Below are 26,122 nucleotides of genomic sequence, written 5' to 3'. Positions count from 1 at the left end.
ACAAAGTATTCCGCCGCGGAAAAAAAAATCTCTGACAGCGGCAAGATAATCAGATTGACCTGTCATGTCTTCTGATATAAAAACGAGAATTTCGCAAGAATTACAGCGGAAATCAGTCTGCGCGTTTGTAAATTTTGTAAAAGCGAACTGTGAAAATTGAGCAGATTTTAAATTTTGTGATAAAAGCAAATACGGAGTTTTGATCGCGACGAACGCATTACTTTTCTTCGTGACGTTCGGTGACATTCGCGATAACACGCTTTATTCAAGATTTTCGGTTTAGATAACGCATGCGGTAGAGTTTGCATAGTTTATTTAAAGCGCCGGCAAAAGAACAACACGTACCATCTAGCGGTAGAAGTTGAAATTATTAAAAATTTTTTTTGGATCGAAAGTGAGGTTAGGCTGAAACGTTTGGCGGGAAAAATCGTACGTACCTGTCACGTATTTTTGTTTCAACTGAAAATCCTGTAAATATTGGAGAAAAATCATATTCTAAACACATTTGAATTAAAACGCAAAGAGTATGGAATATACACTAAATGATGCTTACGAGACGTTAAAGGACAAGAGAGCGGAACTGGAAAAAGATCTAGAGGAGCTAATACACAAGATATCGAATAATGAAGTTCTTACTATAAATTCGTCAAGTTCAGGAGATGATGTTAGGTTGAGGCAAGACCAATTGGAACAGAATCTGTTGAAAGAAATCCAACAGATGCAACCTGAGAATTATCCAATTCCTAGGACGTCTGATTTACGCACTGAGGTGATGAAAGAAATAGAAGAAGAAATTCACAACATGCAAGGGCTTTATGTCAGTTTAGAAGAAAGGCTTTCTGATGTTCAAGAAAATATAACGTAGTAAGTACAACAAGAATTCAACTGTAGAGAACACGTTATTCACGCATTACGTTTATGTTACAGCTTAAAAAATAAAAAGAGCGCGTTAGAAAAAATGAAAAAAACTTATCTGGACACTAAGAAGACATTTGCAAATAAAACATACGAGAATGAACTTATCTTAACTAAACATATATTTCAAGATGTGAAGAATGATTTAGTACGTGTGAAATTTATCTATCACACACTAATAGTTTATTTATACAAAAGTGACCAAACAAATTACATTTTTATGAATTTTTTTTGTAGTACACGGTTGTTGATACACTTTTTCCTGACAATGAAGGTTTCAAGGATTTATTAGCAGTGAGTATTTTCATAAATTATACACATTTTACTAAACTATAAATTTTAATAACAACTAAGACTGTTTCCAGACATTAACTAGTGCTTATCAGAAAGGTGGAGATAATGCTTATGTGGATGTTACACCAAACACTTTAGATTATGTGATGTTTCTACTAGAAGCCGATATAGTACAGTATCACCGTAATGACAAGACTAAAATTAAACTGACCGAATTATTATGAATGTCCGAAAAAATATTTAAAATGGTTCAAAATAAATTAATAGACACAACAATTATTGACAAGTTCTTTGTTCAGTCTTAACAACAATTTAAAGTTTCAATAAAAAAAGTATGACAAGTACAAAATAAAAAATATATTGATTAAAATATTATAATTACTATAGTTTTGTACAGTCTCGTTATAATTATGAAAACAATACTTTTAATATATTTATATTTTTTTAGATAAAAAAGCTGATTTATATCACCATGTGTGATAATCGGAAAGTCATACATTATTGCTTTAATATTGTGCAATAAACATTTTTTACCAAAGAAAAGGAGATCTCTCTCTTAATATTCTAACGCCATAGTGTTGCCATTCAATACGTGCAATCCATAGTTCTTGAGCTGATTCTAAACAACTTAAAATTCCTGCTCCTTTCCAGGCTGTCATGCCAGGATCCATATCCTTTGGCTGTGTTATAATGTCCAGTTGTTCTGTAAGAAAGAAAAAGCAAGAAAAAATATAGGCTCTATTTTGTAGCTTGTTTCAAAGTCTTAGACATCACTTACCAGGCCTGTGCATATAAGGTGTCTGAAGAGATATTCGATTCCGAAGCCACATGCCAATACCCTTGAATTTCAATCCTGATCCAACGACTAGTATGCAACTGTACATTTTTCTTTTCAGATCGTCGTTAGCTGTTAAGGAAGTAAAATTATCTGTTTGTGTTCTCTTTATTAAGATCCCTCTAGTGTTTTGCACACATTTTTACACTCACAACATCGCTCGATACTCTGTAATATCGCCTGATCAAGACCCAATAACTGTTGCGGGATCGCAAAATCTCGATTAGCTTCTAAGTCACGATTTAATAAACTAGGTCCGGAATCACCGACCGGATCGACAACTTCATCTTCACCAGCAGCTGCAGGTGCAACTGCCGCCTCTTCTTGCATTTCCGACGAGTGATCTAGATTTTCTTTTATTCCACGTCTCTAAATTAGAGTTTTATATTTTTTACGACAATAATTTCTGTATAAAAGTGTTATCTTTATCAAAGTACTTGTGAACAAATACTTACACTTGTTTCTCTTAAATAATTTTCATCGTAAGGATCCTCTGGATCTCCCGAGGATCGTTTTTGAATATGAACGTTATGAGTTCCTGTGATCCTGAACAGTTCGGGTTGAAATAAGCTCAAAGGTGCTATTAAACATTCATCTCCTACCTATTTCAAATTACAGACAGATCAGCAATACAGAGAAAAATATGTCTTATATCTTAAACATGACTAAATGTACCTGCAAAGTATAAGTTTCTGTGTGCTTCTTTGGTTTTCTCACAACAAATGTTTTCTCTTGCGAACCACATACGTTTAAATCCACGTGACAAAAATCTATCTTTAGCTTGTCCAAGAGCAGCGCGTCCAATTTGTTGGCTGGGTCACACGATTTATAAGGAAATGCGGATTTTTGTAGGAGCCAGAAGAACGTTTGTGTGACGTCTGCGGCTCCATAGTCCATACGCACTCGTGTGTCCTTGTGAGAAATAGCATCCTCAACGCAGGACACCGATATCTTCTGAGCTCCAACATCTACTACACACGCGTAACCCAGGCCCGCTCCGAACATAGCGGCTACATGATCCTAACAATACGTAACAATGTTAATTATCATCACAGATATATAGGACTATACTTTGGAAAAAGTATTAAAGATACAAACTAACTTGTAATAAAATACAGCGACCAAAGCCGATTCCTTCCAACAACAGCGTAGTCAATTCTTTTAAATAAGGTCGATGATAAATATCAGGTATAACAAGTACCGCGCGATAATGCTTCAAGTCTCTGAGAGGAATGTCCAGTTTAACAGTCAGCACATATTCCCAAATCGTTTTTAGATCCGCCATGACAGCAGTTAGACTACCACCTGGACCTGAATGAATATTAAGTTCGCCTCTCCTGTACGGAAAATGGATATTAAAGTTGGATTCTTCTTCCAGATCCAATGACAGAATATCGTCACCGACGATCACATCTAAATCGGATTTTGTGCATGTCACATTGCCAGGAGAGGAGAATTCTGGAGTGGATCTGCGATTAAAGGCTGCTATCTGTTGAGGTGGAGTTGCATATCTTCTGCTTCCATCAGATTGTAAACAAGATTGCAAAGTATGTGATACTTGCAGCCTTGATTCTTCCATTGCCTGTGTTAGCTCTTTTGTCTACCAAAGACAATTAGAATAAGTAGAATATAACGATAGCAATATTGTCACATTTATTTATTTATACTTACTAGTGTCACAGCTGGAGGTAAGAAACTATCTTTGTATTTTGTTCCTCCTGGTAAAAGTCTCCTTGCTATGGCATGTAACAACGTAATAGGCTTCAAGTCGGAAGCACGGCCCATGCGAAGATACATGGAGCCGGGGTGAATGACAATGACCATTTGCGCTTGTATTTGCTAAATCAATAGAAGCATCAATTAAATAATAAACGGAGAAAAATTTAAATATTGCAATAAAAATAAATTTCACGAATATTATAAATAAGATAAATCATATTTTTGCGTATGCGTTTAAAAAGAAAAAAAATTAACATAAAAAAAGAATATAAAAATTAATTACTTCTGTTTCTTGATAAACCGGCATTTTTGTTGTGCATTTGATATTATACTAATTCATTAAAATCTCTTTTTTTTTCGCAGCACATTTATTTCTCTCTACAGACACGTCTTTTTGTTTGAGACACAACGTCGACATAATGTCTCTTCTTCTATTTTAATTTCTCGCGAAACACTTAGTCAATGATATCTCATGTCATTATCAAAATTCTTTTGACAATCTTTATTTACAATGTTCGTGCAATCATTTTTTATTACAGTAGATAGAGCTAAAAGCTATAGATATATGAGGTTACGTTTTCCATTGTTTACATCCAGAAATGTGACAGAAAAATAAGCCACGAAGTATATCGATGAGAGAAGTCCGTACTACCACAGAGAGAGAAGATTGAGAACGGTCAGGACCATACGAAAGACTGTAGCTTTTCCGTCCTGTAAGTCAGCGCTAAATCCATGGGTGGTGCGTGATAGTAACTACAACCATGTACCACGAGCGACTCGACGGTGCGTGTCTGTGTCCAAACGTGGACATGGTTTTATTCCGCGCTATGTCCACAGCGTGCGGTTCTATTCTGTTCACATTCTGAAAGGTTCACACTTTGACCGGTTAGAGGTTCACAACCTGAGTGGTTCATATCTAGCAACGACCGTTTTCATCATCTCCGATTAACGTAATTGGCAATTAAGTGTCAGTTGTGATTGGTCCATTCTGCTATACGATTTTAATGCGACTGGCACTTTCAATGGAATAATCGGCCGATTAAGTTAATGGGAAATGGTGGAAACGGGCGTAAAGTCGGTTGGGTTCACATAGGCCTGGTTTATACGGGCAATAACTATTAACTTATGTTGGAACCGATAGAGTTTAACTATAGGATTTCAATACTTCTGTTTATACGCATTCGGCAATTTTGTATGAAACAGAAGCATTGAAATTCTATAGTTAAACTCTACCGGTTCCGGCATAAGTTAACAATTATTGCTCGCATAAACCAGGCTATAGTGATGGGTCAGGTTCATATACTGACCGGTTAGGTTCACATCTTGACTGGTTAGTTTTACATTCTGACCGGTTAGATTGATATTTCGTTCAGATAGGTTCATATTGAGTCGGTTAGCTTCACTTTCTGATCGGATAGAGTCACATTTTTATCGGTAAGGGGTTCACATAGAAAGTATTGGTCAGTTTCATATCTTGACTGGTTAGGTTCGTATTTAAATCGGTTACGAACATTATAATGTTAAGACATTAACAATGGCTGTTTGAAACAAAACACTGCTGATGATGTGTATGTAAAAGTGTGTTACTTTATTTGAGAAAACTAATATATAACTATATATAACTATATAATATATAACTATATATAACTATATATTCGGTCATGAGAGCCGTTCGCTAGGTGTTGTACGGAAATTATACGTGTATATATATACATATATACGTGTTCACGTGTAAATTTTTACACGTGAAATTCGAATTGTAATAACAATTCTAAAATTCATATAGGATGCTAGAATTGTTATTACAATTCGAATTTTACGTGTAAAAATTTACACGTGAACACGTATATATGTATATATATACACGTATAATTTCCGCACAACACCTAGCGAACGGCTCTCATGACCGAATATATATATTTATTAGTTTGGAAACTTCGGAGCCTCTTAAAAGATTCTTTAATTTATTAATTGTCTAATATATAACGTTTTCGGTCTTCGAATTAGGCCTTTTTCAATATAAGTAAACAAAATAGTGGTGTTTATCACATACGTGTGGACATAGTTAAAAAGTTCTTGAATCAAACTTGACACAACTTCACATAATTACTCTCAGCGAGTTACGAAGTAAGTGGATCATCAGCAGTGTTTTGCTTCAAACAGCCATTGTTAATGTCTTAACATTATTTAATTTTTTTAAAAATTTGAAGCTAACTACACCCATCGTCATTTATGAACATTATGTTGCCCCTACAGGGCAGAAAAGCGATTACACATTCTCTCTTACGAGCCTAGCCGCTCTCATTGTCAGTCTTCTCTCTGGTATCGCATGTGTGTTTTTGAACGCCGCGTGACGTGCGCGCGGTTTTGTTTACGCTGCGCGCGCATCGATTCGATACTTCGATTCTCGAAAGTCTCGTACTTCGATCTACTCGAGCGGCGCGCGGGCAGTCTTCACTACCGGCGCGACGCGAATAGAATTCGGTTCGAATTGTTCCGCATTGTTCGCGATTTTCGTCGTTCCGCGCGCGCAAATATCTGTGATACGCGTGTGTTCGCAAGTGTTCGCAGCGATACGTAAAATTAGCATCGCGCGCTCGCCGGTAACCGTTAATTTAGCACGCCGAAATGTCGTTCGCGTTCCCGCAAGAAGCGCCCACGCAAAATGGTCGACGCGCGACAAGAATTTCGCTCGAATTGTCGCATTTTTCGCGATTATTGTCGCGTCTCGCGTGTGTCGTTGAGTGTCGGTTGCGGTGAAATCGGGTCGTTCCCGCTTTCGCGCGCGTTGGCGGCGTAACTACGTAATTAGTAGAGTGAGCGAGGGATCGTAGATCGTGTTCGAAAAACAAAATACAAGGAACAATGTGAAAAGAAAAAAAAACAGACTTTATGCAACATGTGCGACAATGCGACTGGGAAAAGAATACGGGTGAGAACGAGCAAAGCCGCAGCATCCGATCTCCGGACATCTCCGTGCTAGATGCGGCTAGGCTAAAGGGGTGCAATTAGAGTGAGTACCCTATCTGTTTAGATCGCAATATACGCAATTTTTGCTTTTGTTAATAATATACAAACGCTACATGGTTTGCTTATACATTTTTTCTACGGGTGTGTAAAATTCCACGAATGTGAATATCATCGCGAGCTGCCGCGCGCGTCGCGTCGATAGATTTCGAGAATCGCAATATCGCGCGATTCGATATATTCAGATCGACGCGAGATTGGCGCGACCGAACGTGCGAATAAAACTTGAATTGTTCGAATTGTTTCTTGGTTTTCGCGATTATCGCTCGCGCGCGAATAGCAGTAGCGCGTGTATGTCGCAAAATGACGGTTATTTGCGGTAACTAGCATTCCGCACTCTCGCTGATAATTGACGAAATAAAATCGTATATCGTGACGAGAGCGAGACGCGCGCGAGCGCCAACAAAATGGCCGCGATCGACCATCGAGCGCTTAGTAAATGTTTTGTGCTTGCTGCCTGTGATTGCACCTGTGTATTTGTCATTAACAAATTGCGAACATAATATATTTTACTCAACGGGGACTGATTTGGTGAAGATAATTACATTCGTACCGATAGAAATGTGTTCGATTCGAAGATCTTACCGTGTATTCTCTCTAGATGGCGGCACATTTATTAAATTGCGCAAAAAAATCGTATAACAAAAGAATATTATTTATTGGAATATTGAAACGCGAGACGAAAAAATATACGCGTCCGATTTTGATGTTTTTTTTTTTTATTATTTTAAGCTTACATATGTAGAATAATATTATACATTGTTTTATATATTTTAATGTTGTGTTAAAATAATATATACGCGCGCGCGTTATTACGCGTATAAACAAATTAACGAAGTATATTAAAATATATTTTATTTTCATAATTTTTAAAAGTTTGTTTTTTATTCTGTTTGTACGATAATGTTGTAAGTAAAAATATCGACGATCTTAAATTAAAAAAAGAAGGAAATACGGTCAAGTTTACTTGTAAAAAAACACACGGTTTAACAAATATTTTTACTGTGCTTCAAAAACTGCGTTTCTCTTCTTTAAAAAAAAAAAAAAAAAAGATCAATATGCGACGTGCGTCGTCGAGTGTGAGTCAGATTTCCAGGGACTCCTATTGGGAGTGCATTTGTTTGACTGCAAATACATACGTTCACGCATACGCGCGCATTACGAACGTTGCGCATATACGACGCATAACTCACGCTTATTCCAGCACAAAGGCGGAGCGCGCCGCGTTAAAGCGCTACGAGATGCGCGTCGTGAGCGGTCGAACGTGTCATATGTGCGCACCGCAAAGTGAGCAGCTTGGCACTTGCACTTGCAGGCTTTAGGCTTGAATAAGGGGAGGAGCCTCGTGCATTGCCTCGCGCGCAATTATCCCCATTCTTCTTGCGCGGCTTCCATTCCTGCAGCACGTTCTCTCTTTCTCTCTCTCTCTTTCTCCTTCTTTCTCTTTCTCTCTTTCTTTCTCTTTCGTCCCCCGCGTACCCTGTCTATCGCGTATATCGGGGGTCCGGCCTGCACGACGCCATCTTGGCATCCTCGCGTGCGCGTTTTCTCGGCTCTTTTTTCAAAGCCTTTTCCAGCAAAGCCCGCACTTTCGTCGGGGGTCGCCAGGGTCGGCCGATATGTATCGGCATCTTCGGCGAACATCGAAGGGGTGTTGCTCGAGATGGCTCTCGAACGCTCGGATGACTCTTCTGTGTTTTCGTAATTATATAGTTCAGACTTGAGAAGTTCTGTTTTCCGATACTACACGAGAGAGAGAACGAGAGTTTGTTCCAAAACGATTTCTAATCTCACAAACATTTCCGCTGCGTTATCTCCACAGGTGACGGTCATTTGCTAAGTTTTCGAAAGTTTTTTTTTATCTCGCGATATGTTAAGTTGCTCGAAATATTCTTCACTTGGAAAATACATGTGCATTTCGCCGTGCCCGCGCCGTTTACATTTTCCGCGAACGTCGCGCGTTCGTGAATTTTTAGAGATATGATTTTCGCATATAGGCACGTGTACGAAGCGCATTTGCATCGATATCGCACGAAGGTTAACACGTGCACTTCGACGCGAAAGATACAGGCTCGAGATAACGAATACGGGGGAATCGCACAAAAAATATATATCGCAATTTCGCCCGGGGGTAATTGCCGGTATTTATTGCGCTCGCGATAAATTATCGTCAACGTTATCTGTAGCCCCGAGACGGCAACTCGCATTGCGGTTCCGAATCGATGAACGCCGGGATATCAATACGGTAGAGACCGGCGGATTTACCGTTACGACACGTACTATCTGTCTCGTTTATTAAACGTTGTGTTGCGCAGAGAAAGGGCGAAAGAAACAGAAACGACAATAAAGTCCGCGTAAAAAAAAAAAAAAAAAACTCCTACTGCTGATATTGCGCGCTTCGTGAGCGGGATATTGTACCGCGTGTGTGTACCGGCTGATAAAAATTTCTCAACAGTGGGAGGATATGCAGTTGTTACGTTTGTATTACCCGGGGTTTTTATCGATATTCGAAAGAGGCATTTAAACGGGGGCTGTCAGTTATCGATACCGCGGATCGGCCCGGTCGACCGTGCATTATTAAGCATTTGTTAACTTTATATACTCCCGCGGCCACACGGTACACAGCCCGACCGGATATTATCGCGATTTAAGCACGCTGAATAAAAAAAAAAAAAAAAAGAAAAAAAAAACGCCAACCATCGCGCACATTTAAACGTTAAATTGCCGGTGTACATAGCGCGGGAATACGTGCGCGGGTTTCGCGCGCTGGAATTCTGCAGTTTAGACACCAGCTATCTTGATTCGCGATATGAAAAAAATGAACCTCTTTTATATATCGGCGGCAAAGCTAAATAAAGGGAGAAAGAGAGAGAGAGAGAGAGAGAGAGAGGAAACATACATGTCGCGACACAAAGTTTTCCAGATGCTAATCCGTTTCTCGCGCGCAACCTTCCAGCTCGTAAATTGCGGTCGCCGCGCGAGTTTGCGCCACATGCACGTGGTGTGTGTTCGAGTTCGTTTGGTAATCGGAGAAATACATGAAAAATGCGTTCCACATCGCGTTCCACGTCGGGCGTAAATCCTCCAAGTTGATAACGCGAATTATTGGAAAAAAAAATGCGTGTCGACGCGTTGCGCGCGTGCGCAACCGATTTATTTTCGCGTTTTGAAATCGCGTCGAAGATATCAGAAAGAAACGCGTTTAAGTTACTTCGAATCTTCTTCTTTTCGGTATAGAAATATCACGCTGCGACACACACGATCGTGTCTCGATACGATTCGCACTCGTTGTTGTTGTTTCACGTGGGCACGTACAATAATCGTTTCTATTACCGCGTGAACGCGGCAATGCCGCTTTTGTTACGTATGAGATTTTAACATGCACGCTCCGTGCACACGAAGAAACGTTACGTACGGACTTTCGTTCGAAAAGAATTGAACTACCGAGCGCAAAATTATTGGATAATAATAAGTTGTGTAATAAGTTTTTTCTGTATCTTATTTTTTTCTATATATTTCCTGTACGATCGCAACTGTTTACGCGGCTGGCATTAATACAAGTACATATAATTGTCGCTTCACAGTATGGCGGAGTGTAATTGGCCATCTCTTAATGGTAATTTACGAGATAAAGTAACAACTTGCCGACAAGTGCGGCAATAGGATAAATTACGTTACAACTTTACATCGCGTACTCGCCCCGGAGCACTCCGTTATTTCTCCGACGTTGCTTAGAAATTCTGAAAATTTCGTATCTTCGATACGTTCAAACATCATTTTTCCACGTCGTTTAAAGTACGTTACATAAGTCGTTCGATCGCAAGTGACCGGATACAGCGAGATAAGTTCGCGTCTTCTTTGCAAACGTTGTTTTAACCAATTTATTTTACTGTCTCTGTGCGAATGAAGGAAAAAATTTAGAAATGAAATTTGTAAATTATGTTCTTTAATTGCATTAAGAGCGTTTCGTGGAATGTCCTTAGTTTTCAGCTGCGAAAGGGGGCGGAAATGAACGATTTTAACGCAGCCGTAATCTTCATCAGAGACGAGAGAGCGCGCTGAAAAATTTTTCACACGATGCTTTTCTTACCGACACTTAATTCTAATTATCTCGTGCGGAGATACGCGCGTCATTACGGCGCATATGCTCTCGAAAATTACAGGATGTCATTGAAGCGCGATCCAAATTTGTGCGTCTTCGATATAAAAATTAAAGATGAAAAAAAAAAAAAAAAAACAAAGCGAAGAAAAGATACAAAACAAAGTTTTTCAAATGTCGCGTATTATTTATGTAAGCGCGGAAAGAAAAATCGCGAGTAGTGTGTCTATTGACACTACTCTCAGCGATGAATCCGCGATGAAAAATTAGATATGGGAGCGAATCTCCCAGACAATTACGGCAGTTTTCTTACGAAAGAAACGGAATGACTAAATATTTTCAGGCTTACGTGATCATCATTTTTTCTTGGCGCGCGTGTTTTATTTTATGTAATGAAAATCTCGCGCGATTATTTCGAATGACTATTAAAATCGCTAGGAACCGTGTAATTACAAAAACATTTGCTTAAATCCATGGAAAAAAAAAAAGAACTACCAAGTGAAACTAAATTTCTCTACGATTACAGACGTGACTTTGTGTCTTACGTAAAAGCTCATATTTAATGCAAACACAATTTCTTTTTTACATAAAACATGTTGTAAAACATGTCGTTTCTTCGACAGTTCTCACAAAAATATTTTTAACACTTATCTTTAAAATTTTTCATGTCCTTCAAAAAACATTTGAGCCGTCAACATGACGTGTGTTGAATGCATGTAGGAAAAAAGTGATCGTGATACTTGTTGATTCCTGACATTAATTCCCGGTGTCAACATGTCGTCGTACAGGTAGTAGTTGAATTTCTTGACACAAAACGAAGACCGTCCGGTTACATACGTTTAATCGTACATGACAGTTCTATAAATAAGTTAACGCGTGTTAACATATTATTTTAAATAAATTACAACAAAAACCTTGCAATTTTGTGCTTAATAAAGCAATATTCATCACACAATACGCACAACAAACTATTACGTTACTTAAAAAATGATTGGTTCTCATCTCTGCCAGTTTATATTACGCCACGCGAGATAATGGAATATTGAGCTTATCACGATTTTTACAGATAAAATGTGCGATATTGTGCTACTTTACAAGCACGAATTTTTTGCTTCGATGCAAAAAATACGACGTCTTGTTTCTTGCGGTGCGGAAATTGTTGTTGCGTAAATGGAGATTTATTATTTACCGTTGGCGTAGTGCGAGAAAAATACACAGAGAGAAGGAATGAGAAAGGCGGCAACAAACCAATTGCGTAATTTTCAGTCTGCCTTTGACATTTGCGTTTTTTTTTTTTTTTTTTTTATTTCGACACACATCGCGCCGGTTTGTGTGAAAACTATTTTTTATTCAGCTGAAACTCGCAACTTCTGTTTGTGTTTGGTTTCTTTCTCGTCGAAATATTTCAAGTGCGTGATGACTGCAGAAAATGTGTTTCCAAATAGGAAAAAGCGAACATTATATCGCGGAATGAGAATGCGAATGATAATTTTCTCTCGGTTTCTAGAGACTGTCGGCATAACTACGACTGTCGTTATGTCCGATTACATCTGCTCCAGCGAGGAGAAAGAAGTAAAATGGCGTATGAGGGTCGGGCACATATCGCCTGTGAGACTCTCTTCTAGAATAAGTGGCTCACCTAATTATCGGTCGGTAATTTGGCGTTGGCCGATGATGGCGATCGCGTGTGGAGATATTTTTCGCCCGAAAACAAAAGCAAAAAAAAAAAAAAAAAAAAAACGAGAGTAGATCCGAGTAATTTTCAGAGTAATTGCTCGTTCATCTCTCGGGCCTAGGAGCGGCGCGATTCCTTCAGCGGTCTATCGACCGTTCCTCCGCATTCAAGAAAGAAATAAGTGTATTCCTTCTGGCTAGCGTGAGGCCCATTCCAGCTACCGGCATCAACGAACTGGAATAATTTTCGACGTCGGCTGACGATCAGCTAAACGTCAAGAAACGAGAAGATCGCGTCCCGGATCTGCCGCCGCCATGTTTTATTCATCGAAAAATCAAGGGAAAATAACGGAGAGTTACCCGATGCGCTCTTCGAAAAAGCGCCCGTATGATGCAATTTAAAATATGTTGCTGTCGCTGTTATCTTCTCAGGATGCAAATCGCTTTGAATGTTCTGGAAATTCTTGAGTTTACTGCGCGGTCTACGCGCAATTTTGTATCTTCGCGAAATGTTTTCTTTCGTAAAATAACTCTCAAGACGGTATTTGTAATAAGAAAAACGACATCTTCTTAGCTCGCTGAGGGGCAACGTATTTTTCAAAAATCGGCATTTCTCGCGCTTAAAGTTTGAGCGAGTTTTTACGGGGTGTTTAGGTAACTCTTTCAAAGAAAAAACTCATCCTCTGTATTAATTGATCCAAAAATTATTAAAAAGACGTTGTGTACGTCGCCAGCATAGGAAATAACGATCAAGAACGATCAGATGTCGCGCCATGTGGATTATGCGCTTGCGCGCGTTTTAAGTGTTTAATTGCGATAAAAATAGGTGTACATCACGCAATAGTTCGTTTCGTTTCGAACGTGACTTTAATCGTATCACACACTAATTACTTACTTATTCGCCCTACATTTGGAAAATTATCCGTCATCTCGCATATATTGCAACATATATTTAACACCGCTTTCTATGAGTTTGATATAATAGCTGTTCTCTTAGATTTTTTTGCGGCGCGCGCGCACACACACACACACACACACACACACATAAAAGTAACTAGAGTGTGCGGAAAGAGAGTATGCGGTGTACTGTAACAATTTATCGTTAAAAAAATCTTTCCACGGGAAAAAGTTCTCAGCCCGATGCCCGTCGTGAAAATGCAAATGTGTATAAAAAAACTGTGCGCTTTTAAAAACTTAATTATTTCATGTCGCGGGAGACGTTTAGAAGTTTACTCGTTAACGACGTTGCACAAAAAAATCTTAAATTTTTCCATTTCACATGTTTTTTCGTGATTCGTTTGTGTGTGAGCGAAATAATTTTACAAACAGAAGAGCCCTTTAAATCTTTTCAAAACAAATGTAACGCACATGCGCGCGGTTACAACTTGTCAGAAGATTGAATGTTTGAGAACTGGGGCGTCATGACATCCGTGACACTGGCCATTAAACGTTGCCGCATTTTCCAGTTATTAAAAGAACTCAGCTGATAATTAGCGGATTAATGATAATTATTAACTCGAACAAGTGAATACGGACAGTCCTGTGCGAGTTTTTCCCAGACAATGAATCGAAGACTTTCTCGTTACGTCATTTACTTGTGCTAAAAACATGTGTTGACAATCGCAGTCTGAATAGATACCTAACATATGACAATGCACAATTATTTCTCCTGTAACATAATTTTGTAACGTAATTATTTTTGTTAGTTTTCATTTTGTTTCTGGCCTTGGATTAATGAGAGAACGTTTACATGAATCACATAAAGAGACGAATCGTGTTGTCGTTAATAATTGATATTTAGTTGTCAATTATTTAACTTTGTTTCGTTATTATTGACGTATAGATTGTTTGATTGCTTGACAGATAATAAAATCCGTTTAGTTCTGTAAAATGTGAATTTATGTCTCGGACGCCGCCGACGGCAGCTGGTAACCGTCGGAGATTCGGAGGATCAGATGCAATAAAATTTATTTACGATTTATTTACGATTTGAATGCAAATTTCGCAAAACATTACAGAACTTTTATATCAGTATCAGGTCGTTACAGCACAAGATTTCTCTCATAAAAGTTTCACAGCGGTAGATTGTGTTGAGTAAAACGTCATAAAAGACATTAAATCTTTATGGGAAAACGTGCGCCGAGATATTAAAATAAGCTCTCTCTCTCTCTCTCTTTTCTTTCTTCTATCAAACAGTTTTTATCTTCTAAAATTTTTAGAAAATGATATTTTGGTCTTAAAAAATTGTTTTCTTTGAAATACACTCTCTCGTGAACTTAAAGATTCTTTTTTTTTTAAGGGAGAATGGGTGAGAGATAAATTTCAAATTATATATTGCGGAAAAAGTAGAGAATTGATGACATTCTCTCTCTCAAGCAGATTTTCCCGGTGAGATATGCAAAACCTCGATATTACCATATGGTCTATAAATTTTACGTTTATTACATTGCATGGAGAATTTTCCGCATCTCTCTTTTTTTTTTCACGACCGTTCTCATTGATAAGTCATCAGGATGGCGTGTACCATCCACAACGCACGATATTTGCTTTACACATATTTGTGTTTATACAGTCAGCTTATACTGTAATTAAGCGCAGCATTATACGTGTCGGATACGCGCTGAAATCGATAGGGCGATTTCTAAGAGATTAAGTAACACGAGGGGACATTTTTTCCAGCAATCATTCAAAGATCTGTTACACAATTGCATTAATAATTCGCTGTTTGTCAAAAAAAAAACAAAAAAAAAACTCTCGCAAAAAGGAACTCGGACAATTAAGTGGAATAATGATTTTTTATTTTTTCGCTTTTAATTACTTCGTTAAACAAGCGTTTCTCTGTTTCCAAGTGCCAGATACAAATTATAATGTCGTATCTTCTTCTCAATTATTTGATAGCGCGATAGAAGCGCGCGCGCATCCCCCATGTAATAATATTTTATATATTCGGAACGTGTGTTAAAAGAACAGATGTAGGATGTTTGATCGAAGCGCTCTGGTGATTTTCATGTTAGCGCATCTCCTTTTTTCTCTGCCGAAGACAATGTTGGCAATCTAAATTAGATATTTAAATAACGGAGGAATTGCGTATCGTGCTTCACGAAATGACCTTCAGACCGCTTCGCTCGTAGATCCTTTCATCCCGGCTATATAACTCATTATACTTGCCGCCAATTTATTCATTATCGCACCTCCGCTCTTGTAATTCCGCTCTGCCGTCATCCGGCTCGAAAACCGCCGGTTTGTGCTATTGCTTTTCCTGCGAGAATTCTCTTCACGCGCTCAAGAAATCCCCATTATTTCGTTTTCGCGCGCAACATGTGTCAGTCTTTTATGTGTCGCAACGTCTCGACGGAAGATTGTTTCTTCGCAAAGATAGTCAAATTGTTTTTTTTTTTTTTTAATCGAACAGCCAAATATTTTGCGACATCGACAAATCGAATCCGATTGCGCGCTTCTTTCGCCTATATCCGGGTTAAGTTTTTTATCCGTCCAGCTTGTACCTACATACGCGTGAGGATCTTATAGGATCGGTCCACGAGATCGAAAGCGATCTCCTTGTCAAGGCGAAGCGACGGGTCGGACGAAAATCCGAAGCCTTAATAAGCGCCGTGGGCGCACTTCTCTTTACATCGAGACACCGTCGTTCGGACGCTGCGCGCTTTATTGGGCCTCCCCGAAAACACAAAACAGCTTCTCGACGGGACAGAGTTCTCGGGAAGGAAGCAGAGGCGGCATTATATAGCATCCCGACTTCTTTATATCGTGAAATTGGGCTGTTAAGGAATTACGCCGAAACCCGTGGTCCCATTCCGCGCAATCATTCCGTAGAAGCGCTTCTTTCAGGTCAGTTCGGGGTCCGTTTTTCTTCTTCTTCTCACCCCTGTCTCGACGTCGCTTCTGAAACGGGGGCGTCTTTTGTGTGTGACACATCGCTCTTCGAGAATATATAGGAAAAAGTTGTAACATCTACTTGCTTTCTAAATAACGTCATTACTTAAAAAAAATCATATATTATTCTCAATAAATATTGAAAGTCACAACAACGACGTGTGTGTACGTAACGTGCAATGCGCGATGCAAATATTGTTGTTATGTTATTCCAGCCTTGACATTTCGAATCGAGTCTGGCCGATCGCGCGCTTCGATAATCACGTTACACCGGAGTAATTTGCCGTATAAGAGTAGCGGAGTCGCCAAGTTTGAAAAGTGGTATCGATTAGATGAGGGACGCGCATTAGTTTTCGTGTTGTTCCGCCGGCGCAATTTCAATCGCGATATCTCCACGAACGTTTCTTACCGCCAAAGTTTCAGAAGAGAGAGAGAGAGAGAGAGAAAAAAAACTTATACGCGCGGAATGACCGATCGTAGGTCCGAATTATACGAAATTGCAATACTTACCCCCCTCTTTTGCGTTCTTTAATAGATAGGAAAAATTAAACTACTACTTTTCTCTACGTTTTCATTTGATATGTTTTACAACTTTTTTTTTTATCGCAACTTAATTTTTGTGTTGGAAAACAAGATATATACGCAAAAGGAGAAAGAAGTTTGTGTATTTTGCTTTCTATGCAAAGTGTAGATTTCGAGGAAAAAAATGTGAAAACATATGCTTCGCTGTTACTCAGAAAAAGGTCTCGTGTGTGCCGAAGTGGCGAGATTTCATCAGTTGGAAGAAAAGAAGCTACACTAAATACTTTAATTATTGCAGTCAGGTTGCAGACGCGGCCATCTTGAGCATGTGTCAGCACCGTGATGGATACTTCCGATTGTTATGCGAACTTATATCCATTTTCCATCTTCTCATACGTTTCAAAACTTTCGAGCGAGTTTGCAATCTTGTTTTGCAACAAATCTTGCATATTATTCGAAAATTTACTCTCTATTTCGCTCTGTACCGTTTATTTTATAACGCAACTTTATTCAATTGTTCTATTCGAAGAAATTCCTTTCCTCGTTTCTCCCCACCGTTTCTCTGCATTCAAATTGTTCATCTAACAATTATTAAATTATTAAATTATTCGTTCGCCATCCTTCCCGGAACGGCGGTTCCCGGTCGTCGAGCAGCAGCCGGCTGTCGTCGTCGTGTGCGATCGACGACAATTTTAGCGACGAGAGAAGAGACTTTTTTGTTTCTTTTCCGACATGCGTATCTCCGGTATCGTTCCGTAATGACTTTCCCAACCTGGGATTATCCGTTCGCGTCCCGAGGGACAATCGAAGGGAAAGAGACGCGGTTTCTCGCGGTGCGAGGGGGACAAAGGGGACGAGAGGAAAGAACGGCTGTGTGGCGGAAGGAACGAGAAGCAGAGGAGCGAGGGGGCTGAGAGATGCCCAGGACAGAAATGCCCCGGATTGATACCGGGGTGGCGAGAAGGGGAGGCAAAGAAGGAGAAAAAGAAGAAGAAGAAGAAGAGGAACGTTGCCCGGGCAGACCGGGCTGTCAATCAACCGCGGGCTAGACTACCAATTTCTTCGCTCATAATTTCTGATAATTTCTCCGGACCGAGCGAACTGGCGCGGCCAGCCTTGTCTCTCCTCTCTTCCTCTCTCTTTCTCTCTTTTTCTTTTCTCTCTCTCTTTCTCTCTCTCCGCGCCCTCCCTCCCCTCGTTCCCTCCGCGTTTCCTCGGCCACGAAAATCATCATAAGAAGGTAATTGCACCGATCACGTACCGGCGGCTTGTATTTATCCTTGTTTCATTATAATAACAATGTAACGCGCACCGCGCGGCTCGCTGGAAACTCGGGGATAATCATCGGTTCGACGCACACACAAAGTCCCGCGATACCGGGCTCTGGAAATACATATTTTTGCGGTCCCCGCTATAACGTACGTTCCGGGCCAATTAGACAAACGTAACGCGGATAAAAGGGTAAAGGTAAGAGAACCGCCTCTTCGAGATCTCTCGTCTCCTCTTCTCTCTTTGTTCTTTTCTCTATTCGGCTTTGCCGTGATCAACCCGTGAGTCTGTGACTCGTAATCTCCCGTGGCTGGTTTTTCGATAATGGAAGGAATAAACGTAGTGCCGCGCCACGTGGTGGTGCTGCGCCACCGTGTGGCTCCGCTCGCGTGTTGCGCGATGCACGAGATCGCATTTATCACGTCCGTATTGGGGTTCGATCGCAATCGGAAAATTGTGTTTAATTTTAGACAGATGTTTATTTCGTTCTCATTGTGCCGAAAACAAATTAGAAGTTCTTCATTTTAGACGACGTACGTTTTTACACGCGTACGTTCTTGTTCCACGTCCGCTGGATAAAAACAATTGCATCAGAATAGCATCGATCTTACATGTCCAGGAAGAAACGTTTAATCGCGTGCGTTTCTTGGTATTTTAAAAGAGTCGCGTTGGTCTCTGTGTCACTTGCGCAACGGAGTTCAACAGCCTGGCCCATTTGATACATACATATATATATATATATATATATATATATATTGGCCCCAATATATATATACATACATACATACATACATACATATATATTGGCTCCAATAATCGCAACAAAGGCGAGAGAAAACCTGTCGGCGTCGATTGCCGTTAATTCGAAAGGGTGCGCGATGGCAAAGTTCAGATCTTCGTTTGACACGGCGCGTTCTGTCTTCGAATCACTTTGTTTCGGCGGTACGCTTTAGATCTTTTAAAACCAAATCGGCGTCGTTGTTTCGTTTTGCGCGCAGAAATACTTGTCGATAAAATTTATTTATTCATTTACCTATGTATATATAAAATCGAACGAGACGGATATGTACGTATAGATTATACAACGACAAGCTTTAAAACGTGAACTGAAACCAGAAATCGTGTGTGTCACGCTTCATTATTTATAACGCAGCGATCTGATAATTTTCTTGCCGCTTATATGTTTGCGCAGCATAAAAATATGGCCGCTTTGCAACGAGGTCGTCCATTTGTTACTCGCGTTTAATTAAACATGGAAATTATCACACGCAATTGTTATACACGGAGATAATCGCGCGAAGTGAGACATAGCTTTTTCTGTAATCTTGCAGAACAGTTTGCCTTTTTTATTTTGTTTTTTATTTTTTTATTTTTTTATTTTTTTTCATTCTCTCTCGGAGCTTAATCTGAAAACTGATTTATTTCCGCGAAAAGACAAAAAGATGCGTGTAACCTTGTGTGTATACATGTACGTGAGCTGGATGTTGCGATTCCGACGAAGTTAGAGAGCGTTGCGTCTAATAACACCGTCGGAACGTGCGTCCTCTTCCACGAGAAGTTTCGTCACCGATTCAACAGGACGTCACGTTTCTTTCGACGCCTCGCTTTTGATCGCGGCGGAAAAAGCGTTTTCATGGCGCATCGCGTATTACACGGTAGCGCGCTGTAAATGACAAGCGCACGCGATGCAGGTCGAGAAACTGCGAATCCCGAGCGAGGGCCCACATCGGATGGGCGAACCTTATAATATGTTCCTCGGGACACGGCGGGCGGCGACGGAGGCGGCGGCGGCGGCGGCGGCGGCTGCGGCTGCGGCGCCAAGCGTAAAGGCGAAATTTGAAACACGCATACGCGCGGCGTTGTTTGCATTAATTTGTCCGCGGGAAGGAACGCGAGCTCGTTGTCCTTTTCCGATCACGGAGAAAGACGAGAGCCGAGAGTTTTGCGGTGGACTAGTCGTTACTCCGAGACTTCACGGACAGGTTGTTTATATGCATGTTTGGCAAAGATTGGCAGCCGAGGGATGATGCGCCGTCACGAAGGAGGCTCCGAATTTCGGAAGTCGTGATTGTTCTTTTCGGGACGAGCGCGAGAATCTCATGTACGATTACAATAATTTCGTTAGTTCTTTTTCCCGCCCGTTGCAAACGTACGTGTACTTGAACAACCGTCTCTTGCGAAAGTATTGATATTATATATAAGCGCGTATATCTTCGACCACCCCGCCTCGGTTACCCTCTATAGACTCGGCAATGCTGATAATATTATGTAAAAAAGAGCCGTGGCGCGCGATCGTACCGCCTCTCGACTACCCCCCCGGTCAGCTTATATAGTGTACAAGTAATTATTCATAGCACGCAATTACGAGCAGTGCGCGGCCGTGTCGCGCTGGCGCAGCGACGGTATCGCTTGCATCAATTGCGGCCGGCTAGCTGCGGCCCTGATTGCGGGCTCACGTTTCAAAACAATGATTTATCTAATTAAGCCTCACTTTTGCATTGTTAGCCGCGCTTTCGTTGTTGTACGCTCGCCCATTATCCTCAGCGCGCCCATTACTTCCGAGGCACGAAATAGCGATAGACGACGACGACGAACGACGACGACGGCCCGATCGTGGTTTCCTACCCCCCGTCACCGTTTCGTGTTTTTAGTCTCCTTTTTATTTTTTTTTTTTCGTAAATCGCGCGTGATCGGAGTGACGCGAGGAAAAAGTTTCCCGGAAAACCCCGTACAGAAATCGTTCGTTCTCCCCGCTCGTTCTCCACCTCTACGGAAACGCAACTTACAACGTGCAATTATGGCGTTTCTCTCTTCTTTGATTTCGCGGAATTTAAGTGCAATTTCTTTGATCTCTCTCTCTTTCTCTCTCTCTCTGTCGCCGCAATTGCGAAAGCTATAATAATAACAGATGCGAGGAAGTAATTACCGATATGCATAAAAAAATATTTTGAACGAACAAACTGAGACTTTTAATGAAAAATATATTATTTCTTATATAGTAATATTTTAATTATGAAGATAACATTTTTTGTCTACAAGTTGCATCAGTAAGAGATGCAATTAAACGACAAAACTTGATTTTATTAGTGAGATATATAATCAACACCGAATAAACTTACAAATAAATAAATCTTGGCTCTTTTGAAATAACTACGTGTGAATTTCAATGATGAACAAACGATTATCAGATCGTGGCAGGTGCGGAGCCTACCGGCAGGTTGTGTTTTATCGCACAACATTGGAGGGATATAAGTTCAAGAACTTGCCAATAGATGGCAAACGTGTCACGTTCAAAAGAATTTTCTTACTTGGACTTAAAAAAACAAGATAAATTAAATCACAAAATAGTGTCAGAACTTATTATCGCATTTCGAAAACTGATTTTTCGAAAATCTTACTGTTTTGATCGATTAAAATTCTATCACGTAGCTCATGATCTTTGCAGATAAAAGATCACTTTTCTAAGTGACACAAAAAACACAAATGTTTGCTAGAAAATTTTTATATTTACATAGTAATGTTAACTGAGAAAAAAGAAGTTTATTTTATTTATGTCGTGCTATTGTCTCGTGTAAAAAAAAATAATTTTTTATCCATGAAACTTGTCGTAAATTTTTGACAAAACCGTCATAAAATGTGTGCGAACGAGATTCTTCATGTCTCTGAACAAAACAAAATTCTCCTGCGCAGATAAAGTGCAAATCGTTTTACTACGCGGTTAAGGCGGTTATAGGTTTGCATAAGTACTGACTGCGCGCAACTTGCAAATGACTCCCGTCATATGTAATCTCTCCTCACGGGAGACTGATACCTACATCATCAAACACCTGTACGTATGTCGATATCCAGCGTTGTCCAAAGGTGCGGTTGTAACGTTGCAAAATGTCATACAAATGTTTTTTCACCGCAAAGTGCATGTTCAAGGACGCGCAATTTATTGGCGAATAAACATCTTTATGTATTGGAATAATTTTACAACAACACAGAATGTAAAAAAAATCTCGTAAACCGGACAGAGTTAATAAATTACGTAAATCTTGTCGAAATTTGTTTGCGACAAATTAATCTTCGATAAAGTCTGAGAAAAAAAATTATGTTTGCTTCTCAGAGTTCGAGTCTGCGCCCACCGATGATCTGATATTTCACAGCAAGGGCAAATTATAATTGTAAATTATATGTTACAAGATCTTCTCGCGTAACACTGTCGTATGTGATTCTCGTATAACAATGAATTTTACGTAAGCCGGCTTCTCACGATTTTCCACCGCGAGTAAACCCTGGAAAAATTTTGCGATTGTATCAACGTCGTGTGCCGATTTTTCGCAGACTTTGTGTTTTCATACTGTATTTTTTTCTCTCGTATATGTTTTGTATTTAATTAAAGTAAAAACAACAACACTTGTATACCGGTTATTTGGAGTTTTTTGTCGCACGTATCGTTGAAAAGTAAGCGTGTCGGTGTTACGCTTCGTAATTAAAGGAGTAATATCGATACGCACATTACGTCGTGCGCGTCGGCAGACGAAAGTAAAAGTTGTCAGATATATCTCGATTCCGGTGGAGAAACAAAACAGGCTGTATACGTGTCCGAAATTTGCGTGACGAGAGAGAAAAGGGACAGGACATAAGTGTGTGACGGAATGCGCGGTGGAAAGGACGCGGCACAGGAAGGAGGTTGAAGTTGTGGATAACCGAGAGCTGGAGCATGTGCCGTCGCGAGTCTCGCGTGTAACGAGCTCCAGCGACGCGCGGGGTAGCATCCGCGTATAGGCATTCGTGGGGCTGCATTGCGTGAAATGAGGTTTTAACGCGAATGAGATTCTTCGTAAAAAAGGCGCTGCGATGCGTAATTAAAACGAGATTGAGGGCGTGATGTTTGTTACTCAGTTAATAAGCGAGTCGCGACTGTTTTTCATTTTTTTTTTTTTTTAAANAAGACCACTCGACCAGATTCGGGAGATGTAGATANAANAAAAAAAAAAAAAAAAAAAANAAGTTTTTAACATAAGTTACATGCACAGAGAGGAAATAATTCAATTGATATTATATGAAAATATTTTGCGTTAATAATCGACTGATAAAACAATCATGGATAAAATCTAAATTTCGCGAAACATGGAGTGGTAAACTTAATTATCTTTGGACAAAACTCATCGCAAAACTATATATATTTTTTTATATATATTTGTTATTTCTCACGACAGAAGAATAAAAATCGCGCGAGTTTGCCGAATAAAACACATCTGGAAAAACTGACGCTGCAACAATAAAATTCAGAAACTACCTTTTGATGTATCGTCGTTGATAACACACAGAATATATCATCGACAACCGCAGTATATGTTGCGTGTCGTCCAAGCGTTTCGATTACGGACAAACTTGTTTTCATCACACACCCGGTCTGCCAATATCGGTTTACGGGACGTATATATCGAAGTGCATGAGAAATCGTCTTCACATCGGAAGACATCATCTGTGTCTCTTTTCGTACAGTTCGATATCGGTACTCGATGTAACTGCTGTCGTTCTGGCCGCGGTGATATCGCTCATGTCTCGCGATCAGATAGCGTTCACGAAGAGCCGGGCTCTTCAGATAAGAGGAACGTGACGCGCCGGACGAGTACACGCGTCACTCATCAGAAACGGAGGAGCAAGTGGATCGTGGCACGGAAATCGGATCGACGATCGCGGAACATTATTGTTTCGGTCTTCCGGCTTATCAGTACGACTGGCAATTTGTGTGTTTTGTAATTTGCAATTGAATTACGAAACGATCGATTTATATTCTCCGTGTCACGATGCAAATGTTTAGAGGAATGAATTCAATGCAGTTGTGGCGATAGAGAAAAATCGTCTAGAATTAAAAAAGTGTAACCGTTTGATGCGCACAGTTACGATTATTAGGAGACGGTAAACTTTCAGAAAACTGTAGAATTAAGAAAACTGATCTCATTTGTGTTAGATCAATTTTCCTCCCCCATTCTAATCATCTATTTACATCTTACTTCTATTGAACTATTTTCGTCATTAACCAACTCGTAAGTGTCAACTGTTTTCGGATCAAGTCCGTCTAGTTCGATCAAGACCAGTTCGGTTTAGTCAATGATTCGAATTGCATCAGTGCGTCTCTCCGAGAGCAGATAGGTGCAGGTTCGCGGACTCGGTGCAAGGGAGGAGGACGCGGGAGGAAAAAGGAAGAGCACGCCGCGCGGTATAGTAGGTGGAATCCCGAGGCGCGCGCGATGCTATCGCTCGTTCGGTGGTTCCGCGATGTTAGGTCGGTGGCGCCATGCTGGAATCGCGATTGGTCGCTCCGGCGGTCTCGTGGGCGTGGCATGCGACGCGGGTGGGGGTGCAGCAAGGTGACCCTCTGCGTCACCAAGTAGATAGAAGCTGGTGGCTGGCTGGTCTGCCCGGCCGACCCATGGAAGTTTACACTCCTCTACCGGGCCCACCACCACCGACCTGCGCCTCCACTCTTCGCATCTATGCCACGCTCTCCTGACTTATGCTACGCCCGGCAGGTTCGCCAGTACACGATACGCTTCTACGAGGCGAGCACCGCATCGTTCGCGCTCGTTCCGCGAACCCGTCAGGGTATTCCGCCACCTTACCCTGTCTACCCACTAGGTCTCGCTAGCTCACATTTACCAAGTTCCGGATTGTTAGCATTGCCGAGGCGTATCGCGGCTAAATATCCCGAGACTGACGGATCTCGAGCGGCTTGCAGGATCGGTCGGTAGTTCGCGTCAATCAACTCGCTCCGACGGATCGTGAGGGTGAAGGAAGAAGGTAGGGGAAGAAACTTTCTCTCTCCCGTTCGCTATAGACAAGAAGGAAGGAGGGACTTGACACCGAGGGTGAGGGAGAGGGAGAGCGCGAGAGAGGGACGCGGATTGGCACACGTGACGCGATCAGATCAGGAAAGTCTGGCGATAAGTGTCCGGCTTCGGATCCGAGCGAGTTCTCGTCGCGGTGTCTCAAGTGTTCTGGTCAGAGATACACTGCGATACCGCGTCATGTGACTGTCACGCAACCGGATGACAGTAATATTGAGAGGTACCGGGTGTCGAGAAGGTTAGTGTCGGTGGTCGTCGAAGCAGTGAGAGTGAAATTTGCGTGAATCTGCAGTGAGGATGAGATAAGCGCGCAAATCGTCCAGTACACCGAGAATAAAATCGTTTCCATTCCATGTTAAACGCTTTAGTGACCTGAGACCATGTGATTGTTTATTGATTTCCGAACGTTGGTGACGTTCTTCGTGGAGTGTTTCGTGCTGACATCGCTGACTCTTTAAGTAGGTGAATGACTAGCGATTCCGGCGACAGTGAACTCGTTTTGTGTGTTAAGCCGAGGTGGAAAGATGATTTTTACACGGTGTACGGTGTGTCGCGAATTTCACATCAGCGTCGAAAACATTATCGTCGAGTCGATGGCCGAGTCAGACCAACCCTGAGAATTTTCTGACGACGCCAGGACTCTGAACTTTACAATTTCCGGTGATAGTTCTTTCTCTCTGCCGTCAAATAGCATTGAAGAAACTGTGACTCGATGAGTGATACATTGTAGAAAACGCGAATTAATTCTGACTCGCCAAGAGAATTCGTCTTCACGGGGGACACCGTTCGGCGTTGCTCGACGGGGCGAATTTGCAGCGGCAACAGCTGTCGCAGCTGCCGCGTGTCGTAATCGGCCGCGCGCGTACGGTGACGGTGTCATCAGGAGCAAGTGTCCCGACGCCAGCAGCTGGTGGCATTGGCACCGACGGTGACAGAGAATGACGTAGCGTCGTCGCTCGAGGCAAGGGGCGTCACGGTCTGCACGGTGTACGCGCTGGACAGAGCCGCCTCGGCGGGGCTGGGGGTGGTCGGTGTCGG

General features: G+C 41.1%; 2 protein-coding genes across 4 annotated transcripts; one reads left to right on the top strand and one right to left on the bottom strand.

Moving 5' to 3' along the window:
• The first annotated feature begins 500 nt into the window (after positions 1-500).
• On the top strand, positions 501-1,449 carry LOC109855641. 2 transcript variants are annotated; one of them, XM_020430106.1, is made up of 4 exons: positions 501-864; positions 928-1,063; positions 1,153-1,209; positions 1,281-1,449. In XM_020430106.1, the coding sequence occupies exons 1-4, from the start codon at positions 527-529 to the stop codon at positions 1,431-1,433; spliced, it is 684 nt and encodes a 227-aa protein (XP_020285695.1). In that variant the 5' UTR covers positions 501-526; the 3' UTR covers positions 1,434-1,449. The 2 variants fall into 2 exon arrangements, with proteins under 2 accessions (XP_020285695.1, XP_020285696.1); XM_020430107.1 differs by having other exon boundaries at positions 1,270-1,353.
• A 278-nt stretch (positions 1,450-1,727) lies between these two features.
• LOC109855639 (actin-related protein 8) lies at positions 1,728-4,420 on the bottom strand. Of its 2 annotated transcripts, none has more exons than XM_020430103.1 (8): positions 4,339-4,420; positions 3,716-3,883; positions 3,147-3,644; positions 2,720-3,064; positions 2,500-2,646; positions 2,197-2,413; positions 1,988-2,116; positions 1,728-1,912 (listed from the first exon to the last, which is right to left on the bottom strand). In XM_020430103.1, the coding sequence occupies exons 1-8, from the start codon at positions 4,345-4,347 to the stop codon at positions 1,740-1,742; spliced, it is 1,686 nt and encodes a 561-aa protein (XP_020285692.1). In that variant the 5' UTR covers positions 4,348-4,420; the 3' UTR covers positions 1,728-1,739. The 2 variants fall into 2 exon arrangements, with proteins under 2 accessions (XP_020285692.1, XP_020285691.1); XM_020430102.1 differs by lacking the exon at positions 4,339-4,420 and adding an exon at positions 4,047-4,332.
• Between the last annotated feature and the right edge of the window lie 21,702 nt (positions 4,421-26,122).

The sequence above is a fragment of the Pseudomyrmex gracilis genome, unplaced genomic scaffold (assembly GCF_002006095.1).
Source record: "Pseudomyrmex gracilis isolate BER0280 unplaced genomic scaffold, ASM200609v1 scaffold_94, whole genome shotgun sequence".
NCBI classification, from domain to species: domain Eukaryota; kingdom Metazoa; phylum Arthropoda; class Insecta; order Hymenoptera; family Formicidae; genus Pseudomyrmex; species Pseudomyrmex gracilis.
Note: the sequence above shows the minus strand (reverse complement) of the source record. Positions and strands in the feature narration are given on the sequence as shown.

Excerpts from the sequence above, each read along its gene's own strand:
- LOC109855641 (XM_020430106.1), top strand. The coding sequence starts at position 527 with ATGGAATATACACTAAATGATGCTTACGAGACGTTAAAGGACAAGAGA. Across the intron at positions 865-927 it reads GTTCAAGAAAATATAACGTA|CTTAAAAAATAAAAAGAGCG; the intron begins GTAAGTACAACA and ends TTTATGTTACAG. Across the intron at positions 1,064-1,152 it reads AAGATGTGAAGAATGATTTA|TACACGGTTGTTGATACACT; the intron begins GTACGTGTGAAA and ends TTTTTTTTGTAG.
- LOC109855639 (XM_020430102.1), bottom strand. The coding sequence starts at position 4,070 with ATGCCGGTTTATCAAGAAACAGAA. Across the intron at positions 3,065-3,146 it reads GTCGCTGTATTTTATTACAA|GATCATGTAGCCGCTATGTT; the intron begins GTTAGTTTGTAT and ends ACGTATTGTTAG. Across the intron at positions 2,647-2,719 it reads CAGAAACTTATACTTTGCAG|GTAGGAGATGAATGTTTAAT; the intron begins GTACATTTAGTC and ends AATTTGAAATAG.